The following is a 23,956-nucleotide window of genomic DNA, read 5'->3' as shown; positions in this document are numbered from 1 at the left end:
TATTTTAATGACCTAGAAAAAATAACAACAAAATTCATATGGAAGAATAAAAGGTCAAGAATTGCAAGGGAACTAATGAAAAAAAACTCAGAGGAAGGTGGTCTAAGTGTACCTGATCTAAAGCTATATTATATAGCAGCAGTCACCAAAACCATTTGGTATTGGCTAAGAAATAGACCGGTAGATCAGTGGAACAGATTAGATACAAAGGACAAAAAAGGGTACATCTATAGCAATCTAATCTTTGACAAACCCAAAGATTCCAACATTAGGGATAAAAATTCATTATTCGGAAAAAACTGTTGGGAAAACTGGAAATTAGTATGGCAGAAATTAGATATGGATCCACACTTAACACCATATACCAAGATAAGATCAAAATGGGTTCATGATTTAGGCATAAAGAGGGAGATAATAAATAGATTAGAGGAACAGAGGATAATCTACCTCTCAGACTTGTGGAGGAGGAAAGAATTTATGACCAGAGGAGAACTAGAGATCATTATTGATCACAAAATAGAAGATTTTGATTACATCAAACTAAAAAGTTTCTGTACAAATAATACTAATGCAAACAAGATTAGAAGGGAAGTAACAAATTGGGAAAATATTTTTAAAAACAAAGGTTCTGACAAAGGTCTCATTTCCAAAATATATAGAGAACTGACCATAATTTATAAGAAACCAAACCATTCTCCAATTGATAAATGGTCAAGGGATATGAACAGACAATTCTCAGAGGAAGAAATTGAAACTATATCCACTCACATGAAAGAGTGTTCCAAATCACTACTGATCAGAGAAATGCAAATTAAGACCACTCTGAGATACCACTACACACCTGTCAGATTGGCTAAGATGACAGGAACAAATAATGACAAATGTTGGAGGGGATGTGGGGAAATTGGGACACTAATACATTGCTGGTGGAGTTGTGAAAGAATCCAGCCATTCTGGAGAGCAATCTGGAATTATGCCCAAAAAGTTATCAAACTGTGCATACCCTTTGACCCAGCAGCGCTACTACTGGGATTATATCCCAAAGAAATACTAAAGAGCGGAAAGAGACATATATGTGCCAAAATGTTTGTGGCAGCTCTTTTTGTTGTAGCTAGAAACTGGAAGATGAATGGATGTCCATCAGTTGGAGAATGGTTGGGTAAATTGTGGTATATGAAAGTTATGGAATATTATTGCTCAGTAAGAAATGACCAGCAGGAGGAATACAGAGAGGGTTGGAGAGACTTAAATCAACTAATGCTGAGTGAAATGAGCAGAACCAGAAGATCACTGTACACTTCAACAACAATACTGTATGAGGATGTACTCTGATGGAAGTGGAAATCTTCAACATAAAGAAGATCCAACTCACTTCCAGTTGATCAATGATGGACAGAGGTAGATACACCCAGAGAAGAAACACTGGGAGGGGAATGTAAATTGTTAGCACTAATATCTGTCTGCCCAGGTTGCATGTACCTTCGGATTCTAATGTTTATTGTGCAACAAGAAAATGATATTCACACACATGTATTGTACTTAGACTATATTGTAACACATGTAAAATGTATGGTATTGCCTGTCGTCGGGGGGAGGGAATAAGGGAGGGGGGGTAATTTGGAAAAATGAATACAAGGGATAATATTATAAAATATATATATATATAATAAAAAAAATTAAAAAAAAAAAAAAAAAAAAAAAAAAAAAAAAAAAATTCTAGAGTCTTTTCTCTAATGATTATTTCCTAACTTTCCTGTACGTAGCTTGTTAGTATATGTTGTCTTCCCCAATGGATTGTGAGCTCCTCTAGGGCAGGTGCTTAATAAAGGTTTATTGACTAACAGATTAATAGCATGTTGGAATTAGCATTAAAAAAAAACCTGGAGTTACAATCTTTCCTCAGAATTGTTCTACCTAAATAACCATGAGCAACATTTCAGCCTCAGCTGCCTCACCTGTAATTCTGTGAAGATTATAATAGCATCTACTTCACAGAATTGTTAACTAATGATCTAATGAGATCACATGTAAATTGCTTTGCAGACCCTAAAGTGCTTCATACATGTTAATTATTATTATAATAAATATAGTTCTTTGTTATTGTAGTAGGTACTATGAAGAAAAAGGTAGGAAAATTACATCAATGTTGTTGATGTTGTTATTGTTGTTTTTTTTTTTTATTGTTTTAACTCTGTGCCATGACTTTATTATCATTATTGTTATCATCATTGCTGCTGCTGTTGCTGCTGTTGGCCCTTTCCTTTCCAATAGATAAGACTACAGTATTATAGGACTTAGAGCTAGAAGAAATCTTGGGTTTCTTCTAGTGTGGTCCATTTCACAGAGGAAGACACTAAAGTCAAGAGAGTGAAAGTGATTTGCATAAGAACATTCCTTTTGTTACATCACACTATCTCTCTACCAGGTCTGGAAGGAAGGAAGGAAGGAAGGAAGGAAGGAAGGAAGGAAGGAAGGAAGGAAGGAAGGAAGGAAGGAAGGAAGGAAGGAAGGAAGGAAGGAAGGAAGGAAGGAAGGGAAGGAAGGAGAAAAGGAGAGGAGAGTAGAGGGGAGATTCCATAATCTGTATTTTTGAAAAGCAAAACTCTTTGTGAGTACAGAATGTAGAGTATTGGTATATGCTCTTCTGACTGCCCACAAGTAAGGCATATAACACTCATAAAAACAGTATTATCAAAACTGTCATCTTTTAAACAAAAAAGTGTCCCTCTCTCCAAATCATTATTTCACATGAACTAACACTTGGATTAAGAGAATGAACTGCTACAGAAAGGAATTGTGAGTTTCATTTCACCATTCTACCCCACCTTTACACATTAATTTTTAGGCAAAATTCAATGAATTGCCTATCCAACATTTTACTTGGCTTTAACCTCACCCTCCCTACAAACTAGTTCATCTACAGCTTTTTGACCACCGGCTAAAACTTGTGGTTTCTTCCTCCCTCTATAGTAAAGTCAAACAGGCTGATGATCCGATGCCTGCAATTTAAGTCATGGCAGGTCTGACGTTGCACTGGTTACACATTGCTGCATCTATCAAATGAAACGGGAGCACAAAGGGAATCTCCAAATGCAGCTGCTATTTCCCATTTGTTAAATCCTTTTATTACACCATATAAGTACACAGCTGGGAAATACTATAGAGTGGGAGTTAAGACAAAATATTTTGGCTTCCAGACATTCAGAATTCACAAAGGCCCCAGTGGAAAGCAATGCTTGATATCAAAAGGGAGGGAAAGTTTGAAAACATTTCTAGCCAATATGCTTTTTTGTGTGTGTGATGATGTATAATGTACTTATAGATTTTAAAGTAGTATATATTACTATAAATTTTTCTTGATAAAAATTTTGGAAATAGCTAGCCTTTTATGTATTTTTTAAAATTTCAAACCATAAAACAATCTGCTTTTCCAAAGTCTGCAGATAAATGATCAGAATAGGGACTGTTAACTTGCCAAAACAAAAATTATGTTTTCCAAATTGTGATAGCACATTTTGATTAATAGAAATAGTCAAATTCTCACTGAAGAAATATAACTTAAGTCTTTCTCTCATCACAATCTGCTAATAGGCAAACTCCCTGCTCAGAACTTTTGTAAAATTCCTTTTTCTTTCAATAGTTGGTTTCTTGACAAAACTAATGGCCATGCTATCCTGCCATCTAGAAGGTACCATCCTGGAAAAAAAAGAAGAGGCTCAAATTTAGAAAGCATACTCCGCTGGTGAGAACATCTATAACCATTTATCATTATTGTTATTTATTATTCATTGACTATTCAATATCCACTGGCTCCATGGCCCTCTTCTTTCTCGTTTTCTTTCTTCCTTCCTCTCTTTTCTTTTATGGTAGAGAGGAAAGAACTCTGGATTGAGAGTGAAACAATCTAAGGTAAATACTGATTCTTTTAAGACCTAGGAACTAGTATTTCTATAGTTCTTGAAAATATTCAAAGCACTTTACATGTTTACATGTCAATATTCACAACAATCTTCTGAGGTAGGTACTGTTTTTATCCCCATTTTACAGATGAGGAAAGGGAGGCAGACAGAGGTTGAGTGACTTGCCCAGGATCACACAGCTTGTGTCTGAGGCAGAATTTGAATTCAAGACATTCTGACTAGAACTTTATCCTTCCCTCCATTTAACTGCCTCATATTGCTTGAATGACTTTGGATAAATCACTTTTCTGGGTCTTGATTATATCCTCTATAAAATGAGAGAATTGGACTAAGAATCAATTTTAAGGGACTAATAAAGTCCCTTTCAGACTCTCAAGACTACCATCCCTCTGTCTCCCTTCTTGCTCTCGCTCTCTCTCACTCTTCTCCTCTATTCTGTCTGATATGGTTGCCACTGACTTAAAGCAATGTGAAATCTAATGGAGAAAGGAGCCTCAATGTGATTGTTCTATCTCTCATCATTACATATTCTCGAAGCAATTTGAGGTAAACTACAGCTTATTAATATGTATAAATCACCATTAGGACTGGGATCGTCCTCAGTGATTTTGTAATTCATTACCTCTCAAGACAGAGGAGGTTGAAATGGCCTTGAAACAATAGGTTAGAAATCAATAAAAGTTAGTGTTTTGAAATGAAATCTCTAAATTGGACATGCAAGTGATACCCAGAGTCCAACCTGCTGTAAACATTCTCCTAAGGGTGAAGGGAAAAGCACAGTAACGACTGGAGCTCTGCCCTTTCTTTTGCTTTGTGAGTACCTGGGGATCCAGTCATCCAATTTTCAACTGAGCACAATGACTAAGAAAGCTTGCATTTGAGGCTTAGTCAAGAGAAACTAAATATGAATTCTGACCCATTGGCCTTATCCTCCTCCCCACTCTTAATAAAGATAAATGACAACTTTTATAATATATCACATAGATATTATCTCTATTTTACAGATGAAGATTCCAAGAAGCTGAGTATATTGCCGATGGACAATCCAATCTAATATACCTTCCAACTGTCTAAGCTATGCAGAAATATATATCCTCTACTTCCAATGGACAAAGAAAGTCTGCCTATAGGGTTATCTATTGAGGTATTTCCTATTCACTTTAAGACTTCAGCTTAGCACAAGAAAGGTCCATTCCCTCATCTATGAAATGAAGATATCACTAGCCATCCTCCTGCCTGATTGTGCCATAGCCCTGGCTGTGTCAGCAGCTATCTACAAAATCTATATCTATAAAAACTATGTGAAAATGTGAGCCATGCGGGTCCCAAAGGTATTGAATGTGGGTTATTATTATCAAGTAGAATCCTTTCATTTCCCTTTAGAGGCACGACACAAAAATGGACTTATAAAGCTTGGTGAGAGGTAGTATTACCCAGTGGACAGCATGAAGGATAGCTTTGATTCTGGGAGATCTGGACTGGACTAGAATACCCCCTCAGAAAATGATAAGTGTTATTATAAGGAAATCAGTTTATCTCCTAGGGCCTAAGCAGTGAGGATAATTATACTTGCACTATCTTTTCCCTTATGTTTGCCATGAAAAAAGTGCTTTACAAACCTTAAAACATCACACAAAAGCAAATTATTATTATAGTATTGGTTTGGGATATCAAGGTTTTCTAAATTATTCTCTTTTTTGATATTTGAAAAGGAAAGTCTGCATCCCCATTTCTTAAAAAATAAAACGGTCAGAAAGCAGAATGGGGGATCACAATTTCTAATGAAATGAAGTATATTGAAGTGTCAGTTCCAAATATTTAAAAGGGAACATTTTAAATTTCAATATGGTAACAAATAATGACCCTATATTAATTAATAGTGTCTGTTTCGATAGTTGGAGATGGTGTTTAACCTTAGAAAGGCCCGCTGATATATAGTATGAATCTGTGGTTGTGTCTGCCTCCAGCAAAACTGCTCCAGCCTGATGGAATGAGTAATCCAGCAAAACTGCTCCAGCCTGATGGAATGATACTCAAGAGCTTTCTGTGTCTCTTTTAAATTAATACACAGGTATATGAGCTAGAAATGTTTCATTATAAATCAAATTTGACCATGGAAGAATATGATAAATACCTGCATCTGCTCACTAAAGATCTATTCTCCATATGACCTCATTCCCATACATGTGATTAGTTAATGAGATTACACAACATGAATCCATAGTCGCACTTCATCGGGCCATTACTTATATTGTGATCTTCCTGAGCCTACCCATCCACTCTGCATGAAGGGAGATGAGCATGCCCTTCAGAACTGGTGAAAAGCTGTTGACAGGTCAAGCTGGCCCCTGCACATCAGTTAAATATCAAACCATCTGCCTGTCAAACATTGTCTGGTCCTTGCCACTTAGCAGCGTTGTAATCATTACACGAGGCTGTGCTAGGAGTTGTATAAAATGGTCAGCATTTGTGACTTCTTAAGAGATTCCTGGGTCACGCCTGACTGGAGGATGAGCGTCCTGGCCACAGACTTACCATTCTGTGCTGGGCTGAGATGACGCTGTCCCAGTCAGCATCTTGTTGAATGGTGGTGACAAGAGTTGGTAGCTCCTCAGGGAGAGGTTTGTTGTGCATGATAGGGTGAAGAGGCAGATGGGAGGTCACGTGCTGGTCACCGCCCTCTTCCTTTTCCCGAGCGGACAAATCCTGGGTCATCGCTTCCTCTCCATCAGCTGCACAGGCAAATGGAGAGGCGGCTTGCTTGGAAGACATTCTTCTGCAAAAGGAAGAAGGTGGCACAGATTAGCATGGATGGCCGGAGCCCGGGGAATAACCTTGCACAAGTTATAAAACAAGAGTTGTTGACTGGACCCATGGATAGCAGTATGTGTTTGGAGTGGGGGAAAGAAATCTTTGAACTTAAGTGGGGAAAATTATTACATCTTTATTTTAATATAACTGGTTTTCTTTGTCATCTTAGGTATTTTATTTTAGGCATTTAAAAATATTCTGAGAAAGGGTCTACTTGTAACCCCACAGACTGTCACAGAACAGGTACTTAATAAAAACATGTTGATTGACTGATAAATTAACCCTGTATTTATAAGTCATTTCTTCCAATCATAAGTTGGACATGAACACTCAAGAGGAAAGGGAATTCAAGACTCTCTAGCTGTTTCCATTCAAATCAAAGCAACAAATATTTAAGAAACATAGACTCTGCTGAGCATTGATATGGGAGACACTGAAGTTATAAAGACAAAAATGAAATACTCCATGGCCCTGTTAGAACTTATGGCTTCTGCTACTTTATGACTTAGCAAGTTACTTAACCTTTCTGAGCCTCAGTTTCCTCATCTGTAAAATACTAGCATTGGACTAGTTAACCTTGAAATCCTTTCCAGATCTATATAATCTGAAATTTCTACTGGGGGTGGGTTTGGGGAAGGGGATGCACCATATATACAGAAAAGTAACTACAAAATATCTGTCCCTTCCTTGAATAACTACATGTTTTCATCAAAATTCTTCCTACACTTTATCTTCTCTCCAAGCTCCCAAAAATCCACAAACAGGTTTTTAAGGAACAGTTCTGGAGTTTGTACCCATCTTTCCCTAGTGTCCAAATTAGTCAGCTGTAAGCATGATTCGAAGAATCCAAAGGCCTAAATTCCTCCAATAGCCTTTGTAAGAATCAAATTATAATCACAGAAAAAAAGAAGTTTATGCAGGGCCCTTAGGAAATTTAGCCAGGGAAGTAAATAATTTACTATGGAAGTCCTAAGCAAATCAGATTCTTGAGTTCTGATTTAGTTTGTGCCTTCTATTAATGAGTTCTATGCTTAATGCTTTTTGAAGCCAATCTGATTCTTTCCCAAAGATTTCCAAGATATTTACATGTCAACTGCTATAAAAGTTTAAGTGGCATATTGATTGATTGGCTGATAATGTGTGATTAGTCTTAAGGCAATTTTGTACCATTTGAGTTGAGTGCCTGAAATAATTATATTTCCATTTTATATTAGATACTACGTACAAGATACAAAGCATTTTCAAGAATTCAGTGAATGAGAACAGTAAAATGACTGTTGTAAATAATATTTTAAATCTATCTTCTAAACAAATGACCGAATATTCATTTATACATATATCCAAATATAAATATATTGACAACTCTTATCTCATACCATCTGAAGAGTCAAGGTGATAAGATGATGTCCCTGTCCTGCTCTTTCAGACAGTGAAAGAACTAGAGTTCTTCGATTGATTTTTTTTTAAATGCTACAGCACTTTATTATCAAGAAAAGGAATTTCTTAATTTCATAGAAGAAAGTATATCAGGCAACCATGTAACTTAAAGAGGCATGACAACAGGAATACACTTTTCTCTAATTTTTTGGAACTGCTTTAAGTTTGTGACATCTTCAGTACTAAAACTGCTATGTAATGAAAGGAAGAAGATCCCCCACCTTAATTGCTCTTTAACATTAATTGATTTCATACCATTTTTTAAAAAATGCACAAATCAGTTAACATAGGAAACCACATGAGCATTTTTCAAATTAGCAAATCATTAACTTGCTAGTACTGTTTCTACAGACAAATAAATACTGATTAAAGGGTCTAGAAATCTGAGATTAACAGTTAAATTTACAAATCTGTCACATGCTTTCATGAATATTGCAGTGAAGGAAATATCAAGTGCAAAGAAAAATAATTAAGTTAATTCCAATTTAAACAGTAGTTTTTATGTAGCAGCCCATGTTTCACATAGGATTTAACAGCTAATGTTAAATTTCTCACAATTAATGAGGGGGCTCAGATTTAGTATCCTACAGTGAAAAAAATTAATATAGGATCAGCTAATCTAATTATGCATAGTTCTAAATAAAAGTAGTACAAGCTCTGAAAGTATTTTGAAGCATATTAAAATGCGAGTACCTGTTTATAATAACCATCCTGTAAATAAGAACAAAAATCCCCATTAAAATCAGAACCTAGAAACTAACTAGTAAAGTGACTCAAAGGAATCTATTTCTGTTTCCCTGAAAGAGAAAAGTAGGAAATGTTGACATAAGGGTCTTCAACCCAAAAAATGAAATAAGACACATGTTCCCAATCCAGCCAAAATTAACCAATCAGTAAAATGCTTGGGAAAATGTGACCGAGTCTACAAACCCACCTAGATCTTCTTTCCTTTGAGATCTTCTTTTCCTTTGATCTTCTATTTCTGTAGCAAGATTGGTCACTTTAAAAGAACTATGACTTTAGTTTTTTAGGAGATTGCTACAAATGAGAGAAGTTCCCATAGATTGAATGTAGAGAGATGCTCTCGTATAGGAATGCTTGTAAGTATTCCTTTAAAACAGAAGAACAAATGGGCTGCCATTTTAGAGACATTTTAAAAAGGAGAGGGAAAAAACCTGTTTACTATAATTGAAAGGCACAATAATACAATACACTCCCAGTGGTTTCACCTCCCTGAAAGACAGACATCATCTTATTATAAATTGAATTGGCTCCTTCCGATAGCTATAGCTCTGGTTATTTCTCTGGGATAAATCAATCATGACACAGAACCAGAAATGAAAACAGTCTCTTAAGAATAATTCCATCTATAAATTGCACCAAGGAACAATAGTGCACCATCCTCATTAAACACAACCGTGCAGCTGTGAAAATAGTCTAAATCTGGCCAAAACTATGAGTTGGGTTTCAAAACTGGTTTGTTAGGGAGTGTTTTCTTAAGAAAGGCTGGGCCCTCGGTCTTAATCAGCCAATAAATTATTTCCTGCAATTACATTAAATAGAAAATTATCTTCAAATTGGGAGTGTTAATTGAAAATCAAAATTCAGAGTGAAGTTTAGAAATTACACGCTGAATATAATTAGTCGGGAAAGGCTTCACCTCGACTTCATAAACAGGCTTTTGGTGATTCCTCCAGTGACCATTCAGAAAAGCTTCCATCTACTTACAGCATAACAGTTGTTTTTGAGATTAGAACCCTGATTTTCTACCTATTTCTACAATTGTAGATATGCTGATGCCAGATCCAAGTTTTAAGATAAAATAGATTTATCCAGTATATGTCTAGAGCAGTGAAGATGCTTCCCTGTCAACAATGCCATGAGGTCGGTACCAAAAATATTTATTATTCCCATTTTACAGATAAAGAAAGTATGGTTTAGATAAATAAAATGAGTATGCCCATTGTTTCACAGGTAATCGATTCTATTTCAAGACTTGAATGCAGGATTTCTTACTCCAAAACTTGCACTCCTCTTTTCATTATTCCATGGAAAACTTTCTCTTTGGCTGTACATTTTCCTCTTTCTAGTTTCTTGCATTTAACCCAGTTTAGCTATCAAAAAGTATTTTGAAATAGGAGATGAAGCTAATTTCATTTCTTAAGAATGAATAAATTGAGGACATTTTCTATTTGTTAGGATTATTGGTTTCTTTCTTGTTTTTGAATCAAAATGGAAAGCTTCTTGAATCTCCGGTTTAAATGTGTAACTTACTCCTTATTTACTGTAGTACTGGGATTTAAAGCAACTGAGATAGCTTAGTTTTTACTGGATACCCAGTCACTAATCCTTTCTGTTTGTTTGTTTTAATGATTCTCCATAAGACTCCTGTCTAAGGCCTCTGAAAATGATATTCTCAAAGCTAGCAAGACACATGTGACTATTCTTAATGATAGTCTGCCACCATAGTTCCCCTTAACAGTAACATAAATCCAATACGCCCACAGTTTAGCTTTTTAAAAAGTCAAGTGCAATGCTTTTTAAGAAAAGCTTAGATCAGTGTTTTTTGCATTAAAATTTTTTTCACTCAAGTGTCCAGTACTTTTTACTCTAGCTGTGTGATATTGATGGTTTACTGATGGTTAAGGAAAAAGTCATTTACCCCTTCCCCCCAAAAAAGTAGAAGTGGTCAATTTTTATTTGATTATACTTTGTTTTATTTCCACACTATTATAACTTAGAATCCATCCAATGAATTGTTCTTTTTAATTTGTATTAAAAAAATATCTCCCTAGCTCTAACCCCCTGAAAACAGGGGTTTATAATGGAAGTGCTGACACAACCCTAACTGAAGCAGCGCAAATGGTGCCGCGATAATACACAAAATCAAGTTCTATTATTCTAAACTCTCTTCGCTCATGGGATTTTTCTTTACTGTGCTCCCAGCCAAACTGCTGAAGCAGGAGAAATTTAAATGCAATCAAATGGGCCCAATTCTACTTACTAGAACAAGTGTCTACAGTGGTACAATCTTAAAAGGAGATGCAACAGATTTGTTTGGTGTTTTTTTTTAACTGTTTATTTATAATACAGTGCATTGGAGATAAAATAAAAGAGGAAATTACACTCACATGGTACCAGTGTATTGACTACACAGAGTACATTATAATCAGAGAGAAAAACTACATTGTCAACTTATCACATTGGTTAAACAGGACGGTTTTCTGGGGGCACCGGCATGATCCAGTTAAAGCTAACTCCCAGTGCTAATTATCTCTACCTGCTTTATGATGCATGGACTCCCAATGTCCAACCTGGGTTCCCAGGATTTCCATGCCTCTGGATCCAGCAGGTAGAATAAATTCCCTAGTTGCTGAGCAGAGTTTCTGTGTATGGCATTAAAAGGACAAGATTTCTGAAGACTGCAAGGTTTCAGGAAATGGTCAAATGCTCTTGACCAGGAGTTCTTTACCTGGGATCCATAAACTTTAAATATATATATATGGGATTACTGTATTTTAACATAATTGGTTTCCTTTATAATCCCATGTATTTTAATTTATGTACATAAAAGCATAATTCTAAGAAAGGGCCCAATGGGCTTCCCCTGATTGCCATGCCACAAAAATAATCAAGGACCTTAAAAAGTCACTAAAGTGCTACAAATGAGAGAAATGGGAGACAGGGTGGGGAACACCAAAGACTTCATGAGAAAAGCAGGATGCTTTGATTGCGAATGCTGAAGCCATTCATGCCTCTGAGTTGTGTGCCTTCCCTCATCTCTGAAAGTTACTTTGTGGCAAGCACTATTTCACTTTTGATTTTGTATCCTTAGTACCCAATACAATGCTTGACATAGTAGGTGCTTATTATTTAGTGATTTGAATTGAATTGCTAACCACCTTTCAATCAATAAAAAAATACTTTCTGCCTGTCTGTTGAAGAACAGAAATCAGGTACTCATTAGCTGGCAGTAAAGGGGCTGTTCTTGAAGAAGTATAAGAGGAGAGATGTTTATTGATGTCATACTGAATCTTTTCTAAAACTTGCAAACTAATTTTTTTTTTCTTTTTGAAAGGAGCTTGCAACAAAATGTTGTTGTTCTCGTTGTTTTTAATAGTCATTTTTCTAAGGCTGTTTGCACATGTCAAGAGAAGTAGGCTACTCTTTCAACAATTTTTCTAACTACTCAAAATGCCATTTTTAAAATTTTTATTTTATTTTTACAAATGTTGGCAGACATCCATGTCTCAAGCCTATCTAGGACTCATGTAGCTATCCACTGTAGCCACTGTATTTATTGAAACAATATTTTTGAATCTGCTTTGAGAACTGTTTTTATGCCTTATAAAAAGATCATTATCAAAAAGTATGCCTTTTCTAGATAGAATAACTTTTTACTTTCATTCAGAAAAACACCTTTTTCTAACTTACAGTAACATTCAGATGGTTGGCTTATTTAAAGAAAAATTAAAGACTCAAGCCAAGTCATTTATTTTTGCAATCTGCCCCAGGCTAGTAATATGATGCAGACTTAACTCAGTCAGATAATTCACTATTAATTTAATGCTGTAATTGACCTGACACTAAGAAATAAACAGTTATTTCCTAAAATTATAACATGGTGCATCTGATTCCAAGATACAGGAAGGAAGGAGCAGTTTCCCAATTGTCACATTTCAAAAGTACTTCAGATTTTTTTCAACAATGACTTTATGAGGTAGGTTATATACTAGTCTTATTTCCATTTTACAGATGAGGAAACTGAGGATCAAAGGGGATGATTTACTTGCCTGTGGCTTCATATTAAATATCCAAACAGTATTTGACCTCAGGTCTCCTTCTGAGCTCTTCGTTTTATACCACAAAGATCCTAAGCAACATAGTCAAAGAACATAGCATTTCCTTCTCTTCACCTCCAATCCCAATAATAACTTCTGAAGTCAGAGAAGGAAGAGGCTCCTAATCCTAAAGATTGCACTATCTGTCCATTATATAGGGAGCAGGTAAACAGAGAGTTAGTGATGTTGGACATTCCTAGACTTTTGCAGTTTCATTCAAATAAACCCATTCAAAGCAGTTGAAGAGGAGGAAAGTTAATAATAATCAGCAGCAGCATCTATATAATGCTTTTAGATTTGCCAACTGTAACTCTGTGAGACCATGGCTGTTATTAGCCTCACTTTACAACTGAGTAACTAAGACAAAGAAAGCTCAAGTGACATGCCCATCATGACACAGCTAGTCAGAGGTCAAATTTGAACTCAGGTCTTTCTGACTCCAAAGCCAATGCTCCATCCACTACCGCATCTAGGTATCTAATCCCTCTTTTTCCTCCCCTGCCTCTCTCACACACACTCATATTTGCAAATGAGCAACTGAGAAAAAGAAAAGCATGGCAGAGTCTTTCAGAGCTGCCAGGGAGCATATTAGGAACTCTTTATGGTTGGTTGTCCTACTGGAAAACAAATGTAACAAGCACTGAAAATATTGATCAGGAAAGCAATAACACTTCCCCCCTCGGGTTTTAGTTATCTGTCAAATCATTTACAAAGGTTCATGATCCACTTAGAGTCCTTGAAATATTTCTAAGAAAGTATTTAAAACCACAGCACAGCCCAATTATGTCTTCCCCACAGTCGAAGTCTTCCCTTCAAAGGTTCCCTGAAGGCCCCATACAGCAGCCAAGGAGCTCACCACCTGAGCTAGGTTCTTCTTAAGTCACCCAAGTTTGTGTTTTCTGGAGTGTATATTTAGCTGACAATATTTCTGTCACTTTATATAGCTTAAGACTGTTCTTTGGACTGAAGGCTCATGTGTCTCAGAATGCTCTGACTCATGAATTGTTTCTCCTGATAATGTTACATCACGTAACCACGTCTGTCTAATTGGTTAGCATTCGCTGGAGTCCTACGACTATGCCATGTGGCCCTGGGGATCCAGTTTCTCCACTGGTGCAAACAGTTTTGCCTTCATGTAATCTCTACCAATGCCTTTTCCTAGATGGAAATAAGACTTGAGTTTTCTCACCATTTATCTAGCAGTAACATGTTAGAGGGTTTGTTGTTTTAGGAAACCAGGGAAAGAGTATATAAATAAAAGCAGTCAATTAACAATAAGCAAAACTAAACAATGGACACTATAAATAAACATTAACAGTAGAGGATTTTAATCAAGCCCAATAGCTTGGCTTCTCTGCTGAAATTCTGCCTGCTTAAATAGCTGGGGGGAGGGAGGGAGCTGTCTAAAATAATAGCAGGATGGATTTATTTTTAAATGTTCACACTTTGACTCTCCTGTTCACATGAGATGAGAACCAGAATCTTTAAACTGAGTACAGGATTTGCTTTTGCAATTTGAAACCCATTTACCCGAAGGAAAAATCTGAGGATTTCCAAAGAAACAGAAGTTTCTTGAGGGCAGGAACTGATACTTTTTTCTTTTATTTTGCATTCTCAGAACCTTCCTCATGGCCTTGAACAGATAATGGCTGTTTCATAAATTCCTGATGAATTTAATTGCCAAATGAAGGCCTCATAAAAATGATTAACAGTAACAATCATCCTCCTCATCAAATACGTGGTACTTAAATTTTTTCAAAATAACTCACATATTAGGTCATTTGAGCAGCCTCCTGGTAACCTTGTGAGGTAAGTAGTATAGGCATTACTAAGTAGCAGAAGACCCTACCTCCATAATTAATAATAAATAAAATTCTATGTTAAGACAAGCCTTCACTGTCTGTTTTATTCATTTTCAAGATTGATATAATCTTTCCAGAAAAGGGGGAAAATGAAAATTCCTGCTAAAGAGAATGCTTCAAAAAGGGAGAGTTCACACCTCATGAGGTTTTGTACAGAATTATGTAAAATATCTAATAACTCTGATGTGCCCCTCTTAGCTAAATGAAGCACTTTGCCCATTCCTCTCCTTTTTTCTATAATGAAATAAGGTGCACATTTCAAGCTCATCTTTACTCAATTTGCTCTAAACCACACATTAGTACTTCCCCATAAAAGAGAAACAATGGCTTTGCAGTTCATTTTCAGTGTGTCTGCCTAATGAAAACCTCATTGTGCCTGCTGAAAACCATTTCAAGCAGGCAAGGTATTTCTGATTCAGCAGAGGTTACACAAACATCAAAGCAGTTAAATATAGGTGCCAAGCCGCATTGCCAGGAGCTCTCAATACTGTGAGTTAGTATTACCTGACAGCTTAGTGAATGTAAAATTACTTGTTTCTCCAATTGAAGACAATCAAATTGTCACCTTCCATTGTAATAATGCACAACTAGCGATCAGCAAAGTGCAAACATAATTACCATGAAGAAAACAAAAAATCAAATCTAAATCTCTCTAAAGAGTAAACACATCTCTCTGGCTTCCCCCAAAAGGGAGTGCATTTTAATACTGAATGCTAGGATGCCATCTTTCTGTTATTTAACAATAAGATTTATTAGTCTTACATTAAATGAAAATGAAAAACAGCAAGAGAAGCCACACGGTAAAGAGCTAATACCTGAAAGACCATTATGACTTTTTCAAATAGCCAGGCACATAAATTTTTATGCTGAAGCCATTTGAGTGGATGAAGGTGTATGTGTCAGCAGCACTTCCACAGGGGACCACTGTTTTCCTAAGTCTCTTTTCTCTGCAGAGGCGAAGCTAGAAAACCAGTGGGATTTGGAATCACAATTCCTAAATTCATTAATCACTCAACAAGCACTTGTAGTTTATAGGATATCTATCTATGTGGCAAGTCAATTAACATTTCTGGGCCTCAGTTTCTTCATTGTGAAATAAGATGATAGGACTAGATGCTCTCTAAGATTTCCTCCAGTTGGACAGATATAGCTGATCCTATATCTCACATTAAAATACTTACTTGGGGATGAGAAATCTACTACAAAATCACAAAGGGACTTTGGAACCAGAAGACTGCCTGACTTTGAAGTCTTGTCACATGGCCTTGGGCAAATTACCTGTTGTTGGCTTCCTCAGCAATAAAAATGAGGATATCTCAGGATCTACTAGTCTACCTATCTCAGAACACTTTTGTTTTTGTTTGTTTGCTTAATGTGGGTGGGGATAAAATGAGATTGAGACATATATATACATATATATATATGTATATGTATATGTTTTCTCAAAAGGTAGAAGTAGGTCCCTTGTCAGACAGTTAGTTAAAAAATCAAGCTTTGTTTCTTTGTGATTTTCCCCCAAAAGTCATGTTTTATTTTAGAAAAAGTGACATTTGGCCTGGAAGTTGAGAGGGAGACGGAAACTTATGCCAGTAACCAAACCAGCTTGGAAAAGTCACCGGGGAATGGTATGCATGAACACAAACATCATTAGATATTTAGCATCTGGAATTCTTGCCCACATCTGGGCATGATGCAGCACAATCAATCAGAGTGGCCTCGGTAACCAGAAGCTAGGTTATTAAGGCACAGGAGCTCTTGACATGATCCACACACACTGAAGAGTCCCCACAAGGCTCTTGTTCTTACAAAATAACACAAAATATCTTTAACATAAATATAGCTGTGATCAGAGAGGTCGGGGGAGGTGGGGGTGGGGTGGGAGAAAAACCTCTATGTAACATGTGCTTAGAAGGCATCTCAGAAAACTGTCTTTCAGACAGTTTCACAAACAGTGAAAATTTTCAGATATAGCTCAGCCTCACTGAAAGAAAAAAAAAAAAAATCCATCCTTCCCTGACTAAAATATTCCCAAAGAATGAATGACTTCTTTTTCATCCAAAAAAAAAATTAATAATTCTGTACATGTTATACACAATACCTCAAATTTAACTTCTAGCCTTCCCTCATTGCTTTACAGTACTGGTCATAGAACAGTCCCAGAATGGCCCAGGGCTTCCTGGCTTTCTTCGATTTTCTATTTTCAATTCAACAAACATTTATTAGGCACTTATTATGTGATAGGTTCTGGGAATTTGGAGACAAAAATGAAACTCCCTACCTTGGAGGGCTCTTATCACAAAAGCTCACTTAGGCCTTTGCCCACATACACAGTAGGTCCAGGGAACAACTATAATTTCAATTCTGGTATTTTACCACTTGAGAGTCTGAAATGTCTTAACCTGGGGTCCATGAATTTTTTTCAAAAATATTTTTATAATTGAATTTCTATGGAATTATTTTCCTTTGTAATCCTATATATTCTATAGATTTAAAAACATTTTACTGAGAAAAAGTCCATAGGCTTCATCAGACTGCCAAAGAGGTCCATGACCCCAAAAAGGTTGAAAAGTTTTGATTTGGTCTAACTAGTTTATTTTACAGAGGAAGAAATTTAGACCCAGAGAAATTAAGTGAAATTCTTATGGTTACCCAAGTAATCAATAGAAAAATTAAATCCAGTACTCCCTGTGTATATAGTTACTTTAACTGTATTACCCTTTATAAGTGTGAGCTGACCAACTTTCCATAGCACCCCTTTTCCAGAACAATTCTTTTCTGTAGGGATAGGCTAAAAAGAAAAATATTACAAATCACTTTCAATGTTTGTCTTCTTGTATCTTTAGCAAAAAAAAAAAAAAAATTAATGTTTTGAGGTAGGTAACGAAGGTATTGTTATTCTTGTTTTATAGATGAGGAAACCGAGGGACAGAAAAATTAAATGATTTGCCCAAAATCTCAAATCCAGATCTCAGATTCAAGTAAGTTCTCTGACTCCAAGTCTTTAGGGAGATGGAGCAATATATTGGTCAAAGATGCTAGATTAGAAGGAGAATATAAATGGGGTAGGAAAGATGTGAAAGAGAAAGAATAAAGCAAAGTATGGCTCACTGTCCCAAGGCTACCTTTAAGAGCAGATCCATCATTATGAAATAGGTATTTGAGTGTGAGATATAGAAGTACTATGGGAAAACATTACTCCTTTGATTTGCCAAATACTCCAGAATAAAATTAACTTCCTTTCTTAGGGACTGCTTCATATAAACTAAAAGTTGGAAATTATCACAGCAAAGGATTCTTTATCAGAACAAGATTAAAAAAGTATATAAGATGAGTTGTTTTATCCTCTGCTAAAACTGTCTCCTCCTAGGGTGGGGCTTATCAGTCATTCTACACTCCTTTCCCTGCCCTCCCCTCACATACAAAAAAAAAAAAAAAAAAAAAAAAGGGGTGTTGTATGGGATATGGATTGTCTCCAACTGGAAACCACCCTGGGATTTTGAGATACAGGAATTTTTTCAGATCCTGGGAGACAAATATTTATGCAGATATTATCATAGACCACTTCTTACAAAATAGAAAACAAAACAAAAAAATATATACTAAAATAGCAGCATTTTAAAAACTATAATGAATTAAAAACCACAGAAAATGCTTATATTTTAATGTTATCTAAAAGAAATATTCTTTTGCCTCTCTCTCTTTTTTTTTTTTTTTCCCCACCATCCTCTAAGATGGACCTTCTCTAATTGGATGACTCTCAATGCTTCATTTCTAGCACCTCTTTCCCAGGCTCCAGTGCTGTATCTCGAGTTGCCAAGTGGTAATTTCCACTTGCCTATCTTGACATCACCTAAAACTCATTGTGTCCCAAATTGAATTCATCATCTCTGTCAAAAACAGCTCACTTTCCTGATTTCTCAATTGGTATTAATGGTAACCTCCATTCTCCTAATCCATTAGAGTCTAAATTTTCTCATCATTTCTTATTTCCTCATTTTTTCTATTTATCTAATCAATCAACAAATTCTGTAGACTCTCACTGTATTATCTTTGACATTCAATATTTCACCTATGATTCCCACAGCTAGTACCTAATTCAGGACTGTATCACATAGTAGTTGGAAGAGAACTCTGGTCCCTTTCAGCTCTTTTATGATACTATCTTGTAAAGATGAAGAAACTAGAATGTGGAGAGGGTAACTTGTCTAAATTCACACATATGGCATGTGCCAGAACCATTTCAGCCCCAAACCTCAAATTTCAGATTCTCTCCGCAGGATGCTACCTCTAACCAGGCTTCTCTTTCTCTAATGCATTTTGCACAATTTATCAGATTAAATGTCCTAAAGTTAATCTTTCTTTCATGTCATATCCTGCTCAAAAACATCTATCTACAGGCTCCCCACAACTTCCAGGATAAAGCCTATGCTCCATGTGAGCTGAGTTATTGATATTATTATTATCACCATGTATTAATTGTGAGGCACTATGTTAGGTGCTAGTAAATACAACATTGAAAAAGTCCCTGATCTTAAAGAGAAATTCAACATATACACTGATAATAAGTGCAAGATACCTTGAAGAGAGATAGAGAAAATTAACAAGGGGGATCACGAATGGCTTAACAGAAGGAAAAATCATGGATAGATTTTCACAGGAGGTAGCATCTGATAGAATCGTGAGGAAAGAAAAAAATTCCAGGAGACAAAGTTGAGAAGAAATGGCATTCTAGGTATGTACAATAGACTGTGCAAAAGCATAGAGGGAGGAGTTGAAGAACAAGTTCAGAGAAACAAGTAGGGTCATTTGGCTAGAATATCAATCATGTAAAAGGAAATGTGAGAATAGTCTGGAAAGGCAAGCTGCAATAATATTCAGAATGTGTATGGAGTATTAAAAAGAACCCTTGATATGGAGTCAGAGGATGTGGATTCAAAACCCAGATCAGCCTCTTTCTATATCTGTATGACCTTTAAAAAGATGATTTTGTTCTTTGTGTCTGAGTTTTCCTATATATTAAACTAGATGACCTTTTTGGTCCTGTCCAGCTCTAAGTCTTATGATCAGAATCTGTATATTATCTTTTTTTCAAAGCAAAACTTAAACTCCATGATGGCAAAACTTATGCAATGTTTTAACTTTTTATCTCCTACTAGATACTTAATATTTTTTTGATTGACTTGAAAATGGCCTCCCAAAATAGATAATTTTGATTATGAATTAAAAGGTTTTTGCACAAACAAAATCAATGCAGCTGAAATAAAAAAAAGAAAATGTCAATTGTAAAAAAAAAAAACCACCTTTAGATTAAATATCTCTGATATCTAAGATATATAAAGAAATAAATATATGAAACTAAGAACAATTAATTCTTCAATGAAAATTCTTTTTCAATAAAAAAAAATTGGTCAAATTATATGAAAATATAATTCTTCAAGGAAAAAATGAAACACTTTTTAACAATTGTATGAAAGATTACTCCAAATCACTAAAAATAAGACATGTAAATCAACACAACTCTAAGGTTTGACCCTAGCTTATCTGGCACACTACAAAATAAGGAAATAATCAGAGTTAGAAGTATGTGGGAAGGCAAGCACACTGACACAGTTCTGGTGGAGCTATGAATTTATCCATTTTTGTGAATTTCCATTCTGGAAAGCAATTTGAAATTATGCCTTTAAATATATATATATTTATATTTATATATAAATCCCTGTTTAACCCAAACCTTACATTTCTAGGTATATGAGGTAAGGAAGAAGTATTTATTTAACACCTAATATGTGCCAATACTCTGCTAAGTTCTTTTTACAAATATCATCTCATTTGATTCTCACAATAATTCTGAAGGAAAGGAACTGTTATCTCCATTTTACAGTAGAAGAAACAGGCAAATAGTGGTTAAGTGACATGCCCAGGGCTATTTAGCTAATAGGTGTCTGAGGCCAAATCTGAATTTTGATCCTCCTGACTACCAGCTGATGATCCAAAGAAGGTCAAAGGAAGAAAGTCCCAAATATAATGATATATAAATAATGATCATTTATCTGCTAGCAAGGATTCATTGGGACTAACTAGACAAAATGAGGTATACAAATGTGATGGAATGTTACTTGCAGCAATAAATGATCAATATGAAAAATTCAGAAAAACATAGGAAAATTTATTTGAACTGATGCATACTGAAGCAAGCAAAATGGGGGGGGGTGGGAAACATACATAACTGCATAGATGGAAATGGAAAGCAGAAAAACTAAAATTAAAAGCAATATCATTTTAATTATCAAGTTTGACTTAGGAGTACTGAGAAAATAGACCCTTTTCAGTTTCTTTGCAGAGGTAGGAAACTATAGATGTAGAAGATTATATATTGTACTCTACATCAATTTCCCCACCAGAACCTTGAACTCCATCCTTAGGACTGAGTTCTGATAGGTGAGCTTTTGCCTTATCTAGTCTCATCAGTCATAGAATCTTCCTCCTTTTCAGCTTCCTTTTTTGTGTGTTTTCTCCCATTAAAATGTAAATTTTTGAGGGCTGGGTCTATCTGGCTTGAATGTGTTTGTATTTCTAACACTTTGCACAAGTCCTGCCACATAGTAAGCTTTTCATAAATGTTCTTTCAACTATCTATCCATCTACCTACTATCAAATATGGTTGATGTAATTACTTTTGATGAAATAATTTTTTCTCTTTTGATTTTTGTTTCATGAGATGGATGTTTAGAAGAGGAGAAATGAATATATTCAGAAATGATAATGTAAAAAAATCAATAAAAATAAGATTTAAAAAGAAAATACATTTAAATTTGATAAATAGCAATGATCTTAAGCCATCTTAATCCAGCCCTAATTTAAAGCTTTCATTTGGAATTTGGCAGTAAATGCTTCAGTTAATGATAGTAAACTAAAGTACTTGACAGTTTACAAAGCACTTTCCTCATAACAGCCCAGTGATGTGGGTAATACAATTATCATTATCTCCACTTTACAATAGAGGAAACTGAGTTTCAATGCCAATATTCTTTCCAATATCTCAAATTTCCTCTCAATAAAAGTATAGCACACACCCCCCTTCAATAAATTAGCTATGGCTTCTTCTTTTTTTTTTTTTTAATTAAAGCTTTTTATTTTTCAAAACATATTGTATGGGCAATTCTTTATCATCAGCCCTTGCAAAACTTTGTGTTCCAAGGTTCCCTCTCTTTCCCCCATGAGCTATGGCTTTTAAATGTTTTGGTCTTCACTGCTGGCTGGAGGCATTTCAGAAGAATGGCAGAGAAAGAAAGGAGACCTCAAACTTATACATTAAGAGCCAATTGACAAAAAGATATTGGTTATAGAGGAAGCTAATGCTATTATGCAAATAGGGACCTGAAGTTAACCTGCAGAGACAAATTAAGTGATGGGCTAAAGGCTGCACCAATAATGTCTGCTGATTCCAATATGTGTGCCTTAAAGTAAGGGATCACAAGATTTCCAAATTGCAGAAGCAGAAGGGACAAAGCCAGCATGTTGGATTTGGAAGAGATGGATGAGAATTCAGGTTCCTGCAGCTTATCACACTGAGCAAGTCATTTCCCTCTTTGTTGGGTCTCTTTTTTATTATCTGTAGAATGCAAGCCATTGGGTCCTAGATTTAAAGTTGGAAGAGACCTCATAGGTGATCTAGCTTAGCTTGCTATATTTTATAGATGAGGAGACTAAAACCAAGAGAACTTGAGTTAGTTCTCCAAGGTCTTTGTAGTCAGTTGTTTTCAATTTCAATTTGTTTTCAATCAGTTGCATCTGATTCTTCCAGACTCCACTTGAGGTTTTTCTTGGCAAAGATACTGGAGTGGTTTGCCATTTCCTTCTCCAGCTCATTTTACAGATGAGTAAATTGAGGCAGACAAGATCACACAGAGAGTAAATAGCAGAGCTATTTTAATGTTCCCATGACCACAGGTACCATCTATCTAACCTTTATCTGAACAATAATTCCCTCTACAAAATACTGGATGATTGGTCATCCAGCCCTTTCCAATAAGGGGAGAACTGGAGGTTTTCTGAGCCAAACCATTCCAGTTTGCAAAAACTTTAATTGTCAGGAAGTATTCCCCTACTTTATATGAGGTATATAGAATCTGATCTTCCTTCCCCATCCCTAACCCTCCATTCCAGTGTGAGGGATAATAAATAGTTGATTCTATTCTAAAATCAACTACCATGAACTAAATGGGAAAAGCCACAAGCTGCCAGCAGCAGCAGTTGAGGTAGCTTTCTCTACAAAGTAGGTGGGAGCAGGACCTCTTTGACCCCAAGGGAGCAAGGCATTTAAACAAGTATTTCACACACCAGTTTAGAGCACACTTCAGGTATTCCAGAGCAATGTCACCATCCCTTGTAAAGTCACCCAACCTAGAAAGAGTCCAAATACAAGCACTTTGAAGACTGCCTCCCACATGGGCATCCATTTTTAGCAAATACAATTCATTAGGACAACAGGAGAAGCAAACAAACAAATCAAAGGCAGGGTCCCTCCTGCATTGTACTTTGGGCTGCCAAAGCAATTTTTGAAAGATGCAACAAAGAATCTGCTTGGAGGGGGGGAGTGGGAACCCAACATTAGTTTTGTCTCTTATTTATCTTTTCCCCTCTCCACCATCTCTCTTTTCTTACAAAGAGGAGCTATTAGGTTACCCACTTCTCTTCATTTACTGGTCACAGATTATTATGGGCAGCCCAACTCTGCAGTAAGAAAAAAAAAATCCAATTCTTCCACTGACTCACAGAACTATAGAGCTGAGTCTCCTTACTCTAAAAGAGAAGCATGCCCACCCACTGTGCTCTTGCCCACTGAGGAATTCTGTGCCAACACCCCACACCTTGGGTCAGAATCAGAATTTTTCGTTTTCTCAACTTGTGGGCTTGTGTAGCACAAGAAATCCAATCTAAATTCCTTCATCTCATCTTGCACTCTTCCTCCTCCTCTTCTTACTCTTGCTGCTGCTGCTGCTCCTCCTCCTCCTCCTCCTCCTCCTTCTCATCTTGCACCAACCTCACAATTTCACAACTCTGGGAGAGGAGAGAGGGAGGGAAA

The 23,956-nt window shown here is 36.0% G+C and overlaps 1 protein-coding gene across 41 annotated transcripts in view; it reads right to left on the bottom strand.

The window, feature by feature from the left end:
- SOX6 (SRY-box transcription factor 6) overlaps positions 1–23,956 on the bottom strand; it is a 701,644-nt gene that overhangs the window by 349,720 nt on the left and 327,968 nt on the right. For all 41 annotated transcript variants that reach the window (XM_074275215.1, XM_074275217.1, XM_074275188.1 and 38 more), the window contains one exon: positions 6,456–6,696. In XM_074275215.1, the coding sequence (XP_074131316.1) occupies positions 6,456–6,692 (237 nt within the window). In that variant the 5' untranslated portion in view covers positions 6,693–6,696. The remainder of the gene's footprint in view (positions 1–6,455; positions 6,697–23,956) is intronic.

This window comes from Sminthopsis crassicaudata, chromosome 6, assembly GCF_048593235.1.
Source record: "Sminthopsis crassicaudata isolate SCR6 chromosome 6, ASM4859323v1, whole genome shotgun sequence".
Taxonomy (NCBI): Eukaryota; Metazoa; Chordata; class Mammalia; order Dasyuromorphia; family Dasyuridae; genus Sminthopsis; species Sminthopsis crassicaudata.
The sequence above is the reverse complement of the archived record's forward strand: the minus strand, read 5'-3'. Positions and strand labels throughout refer to the sequence as shown.